Below are 15,155 nucleotides of genomic sequence, written 5' to 3'. Positions count from 1 at the left end.
TGTATGACTTAGCTATTTCATTGCTGTGAATATACCCCAAGGAAAACAGAACTGAGATACAAATGGAGACTTGTACACCAATGTTCATATGAACACAGCCGAAATGACCACCCACAAATGACTGGATTGAGAAACACTGGTACATTTACACAATGGAATACTATGCAACACTCAGGAGCAATGATTTTGAAAAATCCTATAGAACACGGGAGAGGCTAGAGAGCACTATGCTGAGTGAACGAACTCAGACACATAAGAATAAGTACTGTGTAATACCATTATTGTAAAAACAGAAGTATAATAATTAAGATAATTATCCAAAAAGGAAAGAGGAGGGGACAGGGGAGCTGAGGGGTGGGAGTCAGGGAAATTACAAGGTCACAGTTTGGTTGGTGGAGGTAGGTGGTGGGAAAAAACCAAATACACATTAATGAAACTCAATTTAAAACAAAGCCTTCAATATGGGTTATAGCTCAGCATTAAGAAAATAAAAAGACAACCAAAACAGTAGACAGCATCATGGTAGGTAAATGAAGACTGAAATTGTCAATGATCCAATTTTACATCGAGCCACATTCAACACCCTTGATAGCAGCAGTCATAAAATCAAAAGGTATATTGCATTGGAAAAATCAGATATCAGGGATCTCTTTAAAAGAGCAAGAATGTCAGTTTAAAGCCCAAGGTGTATCTCGCCTAAGACTATGGCATTTTCAGTTGCTTCCTATGGATATGAAAGTTGGACAGAGAATAAGATGGACAGGAGAAGACTTGATCCCATTGGATTGTGGTGTTGATTAAAAATATTGACTATACCAAAACTGGCTAGAACAGTACATTGACAGAATTTCCAGAAATACAAGGTGGCTTTAGAAGAGGCTGTGGCACTAGAGATCTCATTGCTGATGTCAGATGGATCTTGGCTGAAAGCAGAGTACAGAAGGATGTCTATTTGTGGTTAATTGACTATGTAAAGGCATTTGAATGTGCAGATCGTAACAAATTGTGGCTAATATTGAGAAGAATGAGAATTCCTGAACACTTGATTATGCTCATGAGAAATTTAGATGAAGAAGCTGTTGTCCACACAGAGCAAGGAAAAACTACATTGTTCAAAATCAAGAAAGGAGTGTGTCAGAGATGTGTCTTTTCTCCATACCTTTTCAAGCTATATGGTGAACAGATCATTCAAGAAGTTGGACTTCATAGAGAAGGATGACATTAGGATTGGAAGAAGACTAATCAACAGCCTGCATTATGCCTATGACAAAACCTTGCCAAAACTGAGGAGGGCTTGTAGCATTTGCTGCAGAAGATCAAGTACTGCAGCCTTCAATACGGACTGCGTCTCAACATCAAGAAAACAAAAATCCCACCACAGGGTCATTAGGCAGCATCATGACAGGTGAATTAAAGATTGATGCTGATAATTATTTCATTTTACTTGGATCAATACTCAGCACCCTTGGCACTAGCAGTTAGGAAATCAAAAGATAAGTAGCATTGGGGAAATCTGCTGTCAAGGACCTCTTAAGAGTGCTAAAGAGAAATGATATCATTTTAGAGACTAAGGTGTACCTGATTCAGGTAATAGTCTTAATTGTTTGCGGTTCATCTTAGAGCTGAGCAGTGACCGAGGGTGACAGAAGAATTAATGCCTTTCAGTTGTGTGCTGCAGAAGACTAATGAATATACCATGGATTGACCAGAGAACAAACAGGTCTGTTCTGGAGGGGGTAAGACCAGGTTGTTCCTTGGAAGCAAGGAATTTGAAAACTGTCTCATAGATTTTGAGCTTTCTGTCAAGAAGGACCAGTCCTTGGAGACGACCATCGTGCATAGAAAGGTGGAGGGTCAGTACAGAAGAGGAGATTGATACAGTGACTGTGGCAAGGGGGTCAAGTGTGTCAGACACAGTGATAGGATAGGGCAAGGTTTCTAGCTGTCATTCATGGGGTACACAACAACAGCAACAAACTACAAAACAGTCTGTCTCAAAAGTAGTACAACTTCTTGCTTCTTGCAGGGGAAGATAGTGAGACTCTGTCTCACATACTTTGATACTTTGAGCTTGTTGTTAGGAGGCCAGTTCTTTGGTTTTCCTAGATATCAAGCTAGGGAAAGTGGGTTGTTTGCCATCAAATTGTAGCTGACTCACAGCTGACCCTCCAGTGGGTTTTCAGAGGCAGTTTAATCACATGGAAGGAGATTATTCATCCTTCTCCCACAGAGCAGCTGGTATATTACAACATGTCTTTGGGATTGCAGTGCCGTTTCTTATCACTAGACCACCAGAGCTTCTTGGGAAAAGTGGAGAGTCAGGAAAAGAGAGGAAGATCTACAATAAGGTAGATTGACACAATGACTGCAACAGTGGTCTTGAGCATGATGGCGATTGTAAGGATGGTACAGGATAAGATAAGCGATCTGTTGTTCAAAGCGTTGCTGAGAGTGACATGGCGCATTATGTGGTGGGCTGCTAAATGAAAAGTTGACCATTGAGATCCCCCAGCCACACTGTCAGGGAAAGGTGAGCAGTCTCTCCAGTTAAGATTTATACTCTCAGAAATCTATTGGGGGGGTCACCATGAGTCAGAATTGAGTCAGTGACAGTGGGTTTTATTTTAGTCATTTAGGAGCTCTGGTGTCTTACTGGTTAAGTTCTTAGCTACTAGCCAAAAGATTAGACATTTGAATATATCCAGAGATAGATCTGCTTCTATAGGGTAACAGCCTTGAAAATTCTATGGAGCAATTGTACTTTGTTCACATGGGGTCACCGTGAATTGAAATTGAGTCAGTGGCAACTGATAACAACAACAGTGGGTAATTGTAATATGCAACCAAAGCTGAAAATCACTGATACAAAACAAGAAAAAGCAAAAATTCTTTTAGCTTGAATGTACGGAGGGAGATAGAAAATTGAAACTAATTAATAAAAATTGCTAACAGTCAAGAAATCAAAAGATGTGCTGTGATGGGAAAGTCTGCTGTCAAGGACCTCTCCAAAACACAAAGGGGGAAAATTACAAAGGGGCAGTGATGTTAGTTTGAAGACTAAAGAGTACCTGATTCAGGCCCTGATCTTTCAGTCACTTGCTGTGCATCTGAGAGTTGGAAGAATTGATACGTTTGAGCTGTGGTGCTGGAGAAGAGTACTGACTGTCCTGTAGACTGCAGAAAGAGTTAAGTATGCACGCTTTGGAGAAAGAGCAGCTACGAGGGCTCATTGGAGGCAGAGATGATAAAGCTTCACCTCACGTACTTTGAGCATGTTCTTTGGAGAGGGACATCAAACTTGGAAAGGTGGAGGACTGACAAAGAAGACGAACCTGAACAAGATAGACTGACAGTGACTGCAGCAATGAGTTTAAATATGTCACAGTTGATGAGGACGGCATAGGACAGGGTTCATAGGGTAGTTATGAGTCATACTCAGTGACCCCTAACAAGAACATCAATACAATTAAACTACTATATCATACTGATTTAAAAAATATATTTCTTGTTGTTTGAGGTAATTTACAAAGCAAATTTGTTTTTCATTCAATAATTCTTGTTTTGTTTCATACCATTAATAACAATATCCACCCGTTAACAAATGAATGGATAGAAAAACTCTGATATATTCATACAGTGAAATACTACACAGCATCAAAAAACTTGTAAAACATTACACAACATGGGGGACCCTGGATTGCATCATCCTGAGTGAACTATCTCTGTCACAAAAAGACAAATACTGCACCGCACCACTGATAAAGCTGGTCTGACATGGGGGGGGGAGTTGGGAGGAGAATAAGATAAGAGTGGATAGATAATGACCTTCGCATTGGAACAGATAAAAAGAGAATTGTCTAAAATGATTATATGATTAGGCATTATATGTTCTCCAGCAGCCCAGAATAAGAGGTATATCATTGCAAAGAGGACTGAGGGGCAGGGGGTGGGGAGATAGGTAATTGTACAACAATGAATGAATATTAGAAAAAAGTGAATAGGGGGGAGGGGAGGAAGAAGGAGTAAAATGTGCAACAATGAAGGAATGAAAATCTAACTTCTCTGTAATTGTTTGTTAAAATTACAATTACAATTTGATTTTTAAAAAAAGCAATATCCAGAACATAATCACACTTTTCTTAATTCCACCCTGTGATTCTCATTTCCGTGAATCTTTCTAGTCTACTTCTAACTGGCTTCGGGGCTTTAGCCTTCAGTAAATGTTGCTTTTGACTTTTTATGGTTGGTGAGTCTAAGCAGTGAGTGCCTCCCTCTTGTTATCTGTCACATTATAGGCCTGTCATTTGCTTGAAAGTTGAGCCAGGAAGGAGAGTTTTGTTCCAGGTATGAAGAGTGATTAAGGGCCATAGTCCGAGGGGTTCTACCAGTCTCCTAGCAGATCAGTAAACCTGACTTTTTGTCGTGTTTTTCCATTTTGCTCCACATTTCTCTCACTCTGTGCAGGATCTTTTACTGTGATCCCTTTGAGAGTGGGTAGTGGTAGTTGCTGGGTGGTTTGTTAAAGGTGAATTCTGGTCAGGTGTTGTCCTGTCAGTGATGCTAGTGTGTTTTCTCAGTCCTTATCCAGCTTATAACACAGCTGAAACTGGAGCAGATCATTCATTGCCTGCTGGATGAATGCCACAAAGAGGTCAGTATGTAACAGGGGGTTCTTGAGCACCCCTCAACTTTCATGTATCAGAGCTAGGCCAACCCCTTCTTTAGAGAGGTGGGGTAACTGAAGCCATAGAGGAAAAGGTGCTCACTTGCCTGAGATCTCTTGACTCAGTGTTAGAGCCAGGGGTAGGGCCTTACCTTTCTGATCCTGCCCTGTGTCCGTCCTTCCTCTTTCAGTCTCCCAAATGCTACCTCTTGGTGGTGCAGCCAGATTGTCTTTCTGATAATCACTCTGTGACCCATTCTGAGTCTCTTCAATTTACTATTCATTTTATCTAATGAGTCTATCAAGGAAATATGTTTGCTATGTTTTAGTTTAAGGTTTAATTTTATGGATTATATTGATGACATTTGTCTTTATCAGCATTAAGGTAAGCACTAATAATGCTTTTACATATGTATGTTTTACTGTTGTTCATTGTAATTGATTGTCTATCTTCTCTGGAGCTGCTGGTGAATTTGAACTAACTGTGGCCTTTGAGTTAGCAGTCCAACTCCCTATGGACAAATATGTACTGACTTAGGTGCTGATGACTCAGAGAGGCACTACTCCGTCCTTGTTCCCTACAGTTCTCAGTGAAGCAAGAGAGGTGGACATTTATTCTGCTTGAGAGGCTGTTTGCTGATGTCACGAGAGGCATAAACAATGCAGGTGTTGGGGAAAGTAGGCAAGATAGGTTTTGGTGGAGTGTCTCTCCTGATAATAATTTACAAATGTTCACTTTCTGCAGTTGTGTAACATGCCCTCCATACGAGACAGTCTGGCCACCTTGACCTTTCTCGGCAAGCTGGTGGATGCCATCCCTGCTCTAGCAGACACACTTGTAATGGAACATGGTGAGTGACGGTGGGAAGAGCTGCCACCATCCTTTTGCCTCCTCTGATCATCCTTCATCTGAGTGGCCTGTGCACTGTGTGAGCCTGGAAATGCCATTAGTTTCCTTCTCTAGACCTAAGTTTTCCCATCTGTAAAATCTTCTCTACGTTTATCAATATGAAGAAGGTCAGCTTTTATACTCTTGGTATTGTGTTATTTGGATTAATTTTAAAAAACTCAAATTAATTAAGCACCAACCGAAGAACCTTTCTTTCTGGCAGAAGGAAGAATTAATTCTAGAATATACTGTTACTAGGTGCTATCAAGTAGAGTATGACCCATAGAGACCCTATGAACAACAGGTCTGAACTCTGACCTATTCTGTGCCATCCTCATCATCTCTGAAACGCTTGAGCCCATTGTTGAAGTCCATCAGATTGAGGCTCTTCCTCTCTTTGCCTATCCTCCTCCTTTCCCAACATGATATCCCTTTCCAAGGAATAGCCTCTCCTAACAGTATGCTCAAAGTATGTGAGATGAAACTTTGCATATTTGCCTTCAAGGAACATTCTGGCTGTACTTTCTTCAAGACAAACCTGTTTTCTGGAATGTAGAAGCACACTTTTCCTGTCAGTAAAATACAAGTAAATATTTCACAGAGAATTTATACAAGGTTTTATTACTAAACTTTTTGAAAGCTTTGTTTCCCTTTAAGAGCTCTAATTACTCAAAAGCTCATTGTCTTCAAGTCAGAACTTACGCGTACCTCCAATGGACTTTTAGAGTCTATAAATCACACAGGAAGAGATTGCCCATTTTTCTCCTTTAGACAAGTGGTGTATTTAAACCACCAAAGAGGCAGGCCCTCAGGTTTTACGAAACTGTTATATTTAGAGCTATTGTACATAGGGTTGCTATGAGTTGCAGGTGCCTCGAAGGCACATAACAATAACGTAAGTGTTACAAGGATCAACTCAATATTTTAATGGAGAAGAAAGTTCTTTCCAGTGTTTAAAAATTATACAAATACCAGAGATTGTCAGTGCTGTCCTCTGTGGGGAATAAATTGAGCATGTAACACTGAAATGCCTTAATCTCTTGGGTTGTTTTCTGGACAGGCAACCTGATGGATCATCTGGCGAGGGGTCTGTTGTACCCGAATGAGGGGATTCAAGCTTCCACCTGTTACCTCTATGGGAAGCTGTATGCAGCACCAGCGGCAGCCCAGAAACTCTCTGGCCATTTCCGAGAGAAGCTATGTCCCGTCTTCCTGTCTACCCTGGAAAGTGCACAGACAAAGGAGCTACAAATCAACTGCTTGGGTAAGACACGGGGCTGGAGAGAAAAGAGAGAACTCTGGAGGATTTTGCTGTAGCCCTTAAAGTCTGTAGTGTTATTAGTTGCTATACAGTTGACTATAACTCATAGCTATCCTGTGAACAACAGATTGAAACCGTGTTCTATTCTGCACCATCCTTACGATTTCTGCCTTGCTCAAGCCTGTTATTGCAGCCACTGTGCCAATAGATATTGTTGAGGGTCTTCCTTTCTTTGCTGACCCTCTGCTTTTCACAGCATGATGTCTTTTTCCAAGGACTGGCCCTTCTGAAAACATGTCCAAAGTATGTGAAATAGAGTTTCACCATCTTCGTCTCTAAGGAGCACCCTGGTTGCACTTCTTCCAAGAAAAATGTGTTCACCCTTTTGTCGGTCTGTGGTAGGTGTAAGCAATATTTTTTTCCAACACTACACTTCAGAGGCATCTGTGCTTTGGTCTTATTTGTTGTTTGAATTTTCAGATACATAAGAAAGAATTGAAAATGCCATCGCTTGAATAAGGTGCACCTTAGTGAGATCCTGTGTGACCTTATCAATGGGCTTACATATGTCAGAGAGGATGAGGATGGCACAGGATAGGACAGAGTTCAGATCTGTTGTTCACAGGGTTGTTATGAGTCCTAGTTGACTAAACAACACCTAACGATGGAAAGGAGGCAATTTAGATAACAGATTTTCTGCCTCTGATGTCGGCCTGCCAAGTATATGTTGCACTGATTTCCAAGTTAATTGTCAGACTACACAGTTCACAAGCTTTCATTTATAAATCTACCATGTCTTTCTCTGCCTTCCAGGATAAAAATCTTTGTTTCTTCACTTTTTGTTGGATATTCTTTAGAAGACCCACTGTGCTCTTCCAGCCTCTTCTACTTTCTTTCTGAAACCATGTTCATTGCTGTTGAGCTGAAACCAGCTGATAGCTGACCCTCTATTGGGTTCCTGAGGCTATAAGTTGTGGAAGGTGATTTGACCATCCATCTTCTCAGTAGCTGCTGGTGAATTAAATGTGTAGCCTTTGAGTTCGCAGTGCAAATCTCTATGGACTAGGCTGCAGAACTCCCTTAGTACATAATGTCTATCAAGTACTCTAAGGAGGGAGCTTTTTGTCTTTCTTATGCAGCAAGTGGGCGCTGCGATTGGTGACTATGTGAGGGCCTCTTATGGAACAAGAACCACAGGGAAAAGCAGAGTCAAGGGTGACAGTAACCCCTCTATACAATTTGGGCCAAAAGCCTTGAACATAATAGTGCAGTCACTCTGGCCAGGCAGGTCTGTGCTGGACTGTGAATCACAAGAGTTCACGGGCTACTATCGAAACAGAGTCCACTTTTCACCTAAATTGCATAGAAAAAGAATGGATAAAGCAACTTAGAGGAAAGAATGCTGGGACTGAGTCCTTAATATAAGTAGACCTTGGCCAAAGAAGGGAATAACATAGACTTCTAAAAGCACAAGGCAGAAAGCAAGGTAAGAAACTTGCAACAGAGCAGTAAGTGGAGTTAGAACATAAAAGATCAGGAATTAAGCACGTGAAGGTGAGGCCCTCGTCCTATCCAGGAGCTAGTCTGGACATAGTAGAGGGGAAGCTCAACTGATTACACTTCAAAGTCCGTCTTAAATGTTGCCTCTTCTATTCAGTCTTTGCTTATCAACTGCTCTTCCTGGCCAGACGTCTCATACGTGAACCGAACACTTTAAGTGCTGTGTGTTTTAGAGTCTGTTATATGTAATCTTCAATCTTGTTGCACTTCAATCCAGATTGAAGGCTGGAGTCTTTGACTTAATGTAGCAAAAACCTTAGGTCCTCCTCAGTTTCGGCAAGCAGGGTTGTATTATCTGCATAACGTAGGTTATTGATGAGTCTTCCTCCAATCCTGATGCCCCGTTCTTCCACATAGAACTCAGCCTCCCAGATAATCTCTTCTGTATATTGATGGGGAAAGTATGGAAATAGGATGCATCCCTGGCATACACCTTTCCTGATCATGATAGATAGTGAAGAGATTGAGCTTATTAACAGCTTCCACTATCAACATTCTTGGTACCAGAAGCCAAAAAATTAAAAGTTGAATTGCATTGGGAAAAATCTGCAGTCGGGGACCTCTCCAGAGTATTGAAGAGCAAAGATGACAATTTGAAGACTAAGGTGCGCCTGATCCCGGCCATGGTCTTCACAATTACTTGCTATTCATCAGAGAGGTGGACAGTGACTAAAGATGACAAAAGAAGAATTGATATGTTTGAGTTGTGGTGCTGGAGAAGAGTCTTGAACATACGATGGAACACCAAGAAAGCAAATAGGTCTATCTTGGAGAAGGTGAAACCAAGTTTCTCCTTGGAAGCTAGGATTTTAAAGCTCCGTCTCACATACTTTGCGCTGTGGTGCTGGAGAAGAGTATTGAGGGTACCATGGACTGCTAGGAAAACAAACAGATTCATTCTGGAAAGGGTCAAACTGGGCTGCTCCTTGGGGGCAAGGATTCTAAGGCTCCGTCTAACACACTTTGGACATGTTGCAAGGAGGGACAGGTCCTTGGAGAGGGACATCATGCTTGGTAGGGTGGAGGGACAGTGCAGAAAGGGAAGGCCCCTTATGAGGTGGACTGATTCAGTGACTGGGGTAATTGGGATGGGTGTATCAGAGATGGTGCGATTGGCACAGGACAGAGCAGAGTTTAAGGATGTTGTACATAGGGTCACTATGTGTCGCAAGTGACTTGGCAGCACATAACAACAACTCACATACTTTGGGCACATGGCCAAGAGGGTCTGGGTTGACTCAGTGACGGGGGTAATGAGGGTAGGTGTGTCGGAGATAATAAGGTAGGCTCAGGATAGAGCAGAGCTCAGGGCTGTTGTACACAGGGTACTATGAGTCACAAGTGACTTTACGGCACATAACCACATCATATGTTATTTAGCTTAAAGTCTAATGTCCTCACAAGGTTCCATGTAATGTAGCCCTCTCCAACCTCATCTCTCAATTTTCTGTGCTACCTTGTACTCTAGTCTCACTGAACCAAATATGTCTTCAGGAACATCTGCCCAAAGAAGATGCCTCTCTATTTGAGTTCTCGTCCTTAAGACTTGGCTCAGGTATCTTCTTCCAGAGGACTTACTTGATTTCACAGCTGAATTTTATACTTCCTCTGCTTTCTTAAAATGTTTGCAACAGAAAATTAAAGACTACAGTCTTCAAATGAATTACATTGCAATATCAAGAAAATGAAATTTCTCACCATGGAGCCAATAGGTAGCATCATGATAGATGGTGAAAAGACTGAAATTGTTAACATGTTGTCACAAGTGATGGCTATAGTCATCCTGCACGTTTTAGTAAAAAAAGGAACATTCGTATGAAGTGTACTAATGCATTTATTTGTTAATTATTCAGTAATACATAAAAAAGTAACATTCCAGATAACATATCAATTATTTGTGCGATTTTTCATGTTTAACAATTCAGAATATTTCCACCATCTAGAATTTTCATGGAAAAACTGTGACAAAATGTGATAATTTTCACTTACAAACATACGACTGATGCTCAATTTCATATGGCAGTCATAAAAATTGGAAAAAAATGTTTCTAAGCATGGCCATCAATTTAAAAGTCTGTGGCAACGTGTTAATAATTTGATCTTGCTAGGACCCACATTCAGCACTCTTGGTACCAAAAGTCAGGAAATCATGTTGTATTGAGAAAAATGTCCTGTCAAGGGCTTCTATAAAGTGTTAAAGAACATGAATGTCAGTTTAAAGACTAAGGTGCATCTGATCCAAGGCATGGTCTTTTTGTTACTTCCTGTGCATCTGGAAGTTGGACAGTGACTAAGGATGACAGAGCAAGAATCGATGCCTTTGAGTTGTGCAGTGCTGGAGAAGAGTCCTGAGCATATCGTGGACCGTCAGAAGAACAACCAAATGTGTCTTGGAGAAAACGCATCCAGGGTCTTTCTTGGTTGCAAGAATGGTGGAGCTTCGTCTCATGTTCTTTGGGCATGTTGTTAGGAGGGGCCCGTCCTTGGAAAAGGACGTCATGCTTGGCAAGGTGGAGGATGAGAGAGAAAGACCTTCAACAGCATGGATCGACACAGTGACTGTTACAGTGGGCTAAAGTCTATCTGAGATAAGGAGAATGAAGCCAAATAGGGCAGGATTCAGACCCATTCTTCTTAGGGTTGTTATGATGTGGCACATAATAACAGCAACAACATCTGATTTCTGCAAATATTGGGACTTTATTTTTCACATAATTTCATAACAAAATCCTGTTGAAGATTATCCAGAAACATCTGGAACAGTACATTGACAGAGAACTACCAGAAATACAAGCTGGGTTTAGAAGAGGTTGTGCAGTAGAGACATTATTGCCAATGTCAGATGGTTCTTGGCAGGAAGCAGATAGTACCAGAAGAATGTCTGTCTCTGTTTCATGACTCTGAAAAGGCATTTGACTATGTGAATCACAGCAAATTGTGGCTAACCTTGAGGAAAATGGGAATCCCAGAACACTTGCTGTGCCTATACAAAACCTATACTTGAACCAGGAAGCAGACCTCAGAACAGAGGAGGGAAACACTCCATATTTCAGAATCAGAAAGGAGTGCATTAGGGATGTATCCTCTCTTTTTATACCTTTTCAATCTGTATGCAGAACAGCTCATTCAGGAAGCAGGGCTTTATGAGGAATGTGATATCAGGACTGGAGGAAGACTCATCAACAACCTGTGTTATACAGATGACACAGCCTTGCTTGCTGAAACTGAAGAGGACTTAAAGCTCTTGCCGTAGATGGTCAAGGACTGTAGTCTTCAATATGGATTGAAGCTCAACATCAGGAAGATGAAGAGTCTCACCACTGGGCCAATGGCAGCACCATGATAGATGGAGAAGAGTTTGTGCTTGTTTGTTAACAGTTAGAGCTTGCTCGGCTCCACAATCAGTACTCCTAACACCAGTAGTTAGGAAATCAGAAGATGAATTGCACTGGGAAAATCTACTGCCGGGAACTTCTCCAGAGTGCTGAAAAGCAACAGTGTCAGTCTAGAGACTAAGGTGTGCCTAATCCAGGCTAGGGTCTTCACAATTACTTGTAATGCATCAGAGAGTTGGACAGTGACTAAGGATGACAGAAGAAGAATCAGGCTTTTGAGTTGTGAGGCTGGAGAAGAGTCTTGAACATACCAAGAAACTGGACTATCAAGAAAACAAATAGGTCTGTCTTGGAGAGGGTAAAATCAAGTTTCTCCTTGGAAGCTAGGATTTTGAAGCTCCATCTCACATACTTTGGGTATATGGTCAGGAGAGACTGGTCCTTGGAGAAGGACATCTTTCACGGAAGGGTGGAAGGACAGAGCAGGAGAGGAAGATCCTGGATGAGATGGATTGATACAGTAACTGGAGCCATGGGAGGCTGGTGTGTTGGAATTGGTGAGTCTGGGTCAGGACAGGGCAGGCTTTAGAGTTGCTGTACATAGGGTCACTTGGGTCACGGACGACTCGAAGGCACGTAACAACAACATTCTACCATGCAAGCTTTATTCAACTATTAGCCGAATTATGTATTCTTTAGAATGCTTTAGAAACTTACAATGACTTCTAGCATAAAGACTAAATTTTTAGCATAGTTATATGATCTCTCTGAAGATAATTCCTGCCTCTTTTCAAGCATCTTTTTTTTTATTTTTGTGTACCATTGAATTGGATACGACTGGCACAAGAGGAGATTGCCCCTCCTTCAAACTGTGCACCTTCAGGATTGCAGTGCAGCTTCTTGCCACTAGGCCTCCAGAGCTCCCTTCAAGCATTATTTCTTCACATTGTTTTCTGTCTTCAAACTGCTTTACTGTATTTCACATAGATGTGTGTCCTTAAGAGTTAGCTTAAACCACACTTGATCACGCAAAGCTTTTTCTGATCCCTACATTACTTAGATCTTCCTATATCTAGATACTTAGCATTTTTACATTTATCACAGTTATAAGGAATTATTCATGTGACTTTATGATTGTTTTCTCTACAGGAGTATATGCTCTATTTGCTGGTCAAAAAATATTTATTTAAAACATTTATTGCATTTTTTTACATATCAGGGACTTTGCCAGATGATAGATGGATGATCCCTGTCCTTGTGGAACTTGCAGTTCATTGGGGTGACCAGGGGCTAGACATATGTGGTTAACTGTTAAATATCTAGTTCCTTGTAATTGGCACATATATGTTCTCACTAGATCCTTGTAGAAGGGAGCTGCGTTCCAGAAAGCAATGTGTAAATGGAGAATAACTGCTCTTTCTGTCTAGGAAGACATGGAATATCTCTGGAGTTGACAGCAGATCCACCTTGGATGGATTCCAGTGCCCCTGTTGGTGTTTTTTTTCACTTCTTCCTCCTTTCGCTTCTTAGGTTTGCTGAGGCAGCTGCTGAAGTATGACCTCTTTGTGACCATGTTAATGAACAAGTCGATACTGCTGGAAAATGCTGAGAGTGTCGAGGGGCTGCCACGAGAGACTTCACTGCCTTTAGTGCTCAAAAAGGTAATTGTCTTGTGATGCCTGGTCTTCAAGTTCTGTAACAAAGGGAACCAGATGTCTCCTGGATCTTATCCTAGTCCACCACTGCATCTACCTAGGATTTCCAGGTATCCTTATTGGCTTGGACACTGTGCTGTTACAGGGCTCTGAACAGGCATCTTTCCAGTAAGTTCCTACCTTTGATACGAACTTTGTAAGTAAATCAGTATAAAATAGAAATTTTATTTAAAAAATTCCTACCTTTCATCTTCCCCTTTGCATTGGAATACCTGAGAATGAATAATGCATGCAGCAGAAAAAAAGCTACCTCCCTTGTTTTAGATATAAAACTCAGATCTCTCAAGTTGATACTTTCAAAAGCAGCTCTTCAAAACCCCCTTTTTTTCTGGACCTTCCTCATCCCTTTAGCCTCACTTGCTTGTCTTCCTCACTCTGATGTCTGGTGCTGCAGCAAAACACTTCTCCCTTGGCAGTTGAGGTGTGGTCACTCTGCTCCTAAAGCCGTGTAGATGCTCTGCCCCTCTGCCTGTGAGCCATCCTACGTTATTTGCTTTTAATCTCCAGCTGAGCCTTCAAGTTCTTCAAGGCTGTCATGTGAGCTCTTTCAGGCATACTATGTACCTATGTTGTTGCTATTATAAAGAATGCCAGAAGAATGTCATTTGTGTTTTATTGACTATGCAAAGGTGTTTGACTGTGTGTGTCATAACAATGGCTACCACTGAGAAGAATAGGAATCCAAGAAACACTTAATTTTGCTCATGTGAAACCTATACCTAGACCGAGAGGCTGTTGAGAGAGCAGGGCAACAGAACATGGTTTAAAATCACGAAAGGTTTGTGTTAGGGTTGTAACCTTTCTCCATATATATCTATTCAATTTGTATGCTGAGCAAGTCATTTGAGATGCTGGACTTTATGAAGAAGAATGTGGCATGGCATCAGGCTTGGAGAAGACTCAATAACCTGCGCTATGCAGAAGCACAAAGTTGCTTGCTGAAGGTGAGTAGAACTTGAAACACTTACTGCAGAGGATCAGAGCCTTTAATATGATTTCTACAGAACATCAAGAAAACAAAAATCCTCACCACGGGATCAGTAAACAACATCATGATAGATGGAGAAAAAATTGAACATCATGATAGGTGGAGAAAAGATTGAAATTGTTTCATCTAACTTAGGCCCATGATCAATAGCCCTTGATACCAGCAGTCAGGAGATCAGGAGATGTGCAGCGTTGGCAAAGTCTGCTGTCAGAGACTTCTCCAAATGACCGAGGATGACAAGATGTCAATTTGAAGACTAAGGTGTACCTGACTCAAGCATGATCTTTTTAGTCATTTGCTATGCATCTGACAGCTGGATAGTGAATAAGGATGATGTAAGAAGATGCCTTTGACCTGTGGTTTTGGAGAAGAGCACTGACTATCTGATGGACCGACAAAAGGACAAACAGATATGTCTTGGAGAAAGTGCAGACAGAGTGGAGGCAAGGATGTTGAAACTTTGGCTCACGTATTTTGGGCATGTTGGTAGAGAGGCGGTTCCTTGGAAAGGAATATCATGCTTGGAAAGGTAGAGGGTCAGCAGAAAGAGAAAGACCTTCAGTAAGATGAATTGACAGAGTGACTATATTGTGGATTCAAGAGTGTCAGAGATGATGAGGACGGCACAGAACAGGACAGCGTTCAGATCTGTTATTCATAGGGTGCTATGAACTGTATTCTGCTCATCAGTAGGTGACATTAGATGTGATGGCATCTAACAACGACAACAACAACATGTACCTA

The 15,155-nt window shown here is 41.3% G+C and overlaps 1 protein-coding gene across 1 annotated transcript in view; it reads left to right on the top strand.

Annotated features, from left to right (window-relative positions):
* Positions 1-15,155, top strand: part of MEI1 (meiosis inhibitor 1) — a 163,117-nt gene that overhangs the window by 24,048 nt on the left and 123,914 nt on the right. Inside the window, exons 3-6 of the mRNA XM_006890181.1 lie at positions 4,578-4,651; positions 5,409-5,514; positions 6,613-6,816; positions 13,239-13,369. Of these exons, the coding sequence (XP_006890243.1) occupies positions 4,578-4,651; positions 5,409-5,514; positions 6,613-6,816; positions 13,239-13,369 (515 nt within the window). The remainder of the gene's footprint in view (positions 1-4,577; positions 4,652-5,408; positions 5,515-6,612; positions 6,817-13,238; positions 13,370-15,155) is intronic.

Source organism: Elephantulus edwardii, unplaced genomic scaffold (genome assembly GCF_000299155.1).
Source record: "Elephantulus edwardii isolate Elephantulus edwardi_28Jun2011 unplaced genomic scaffold, EleEdw1.0 scaffold00086, whole genome shotgun sequence".
Classification (NCBI taxonomy): Eukaryota; Metazoa; Chordata; class Mammalia; order Macroscelidea; family Macroscelididae; genus Elephantulus; species Elephantulus edwardii.
The sequence above is the reverse complement of the archived record's forward strand: the minus strand, read 5'-3'. Positions and strand labels throughout refer to the sequence as shown.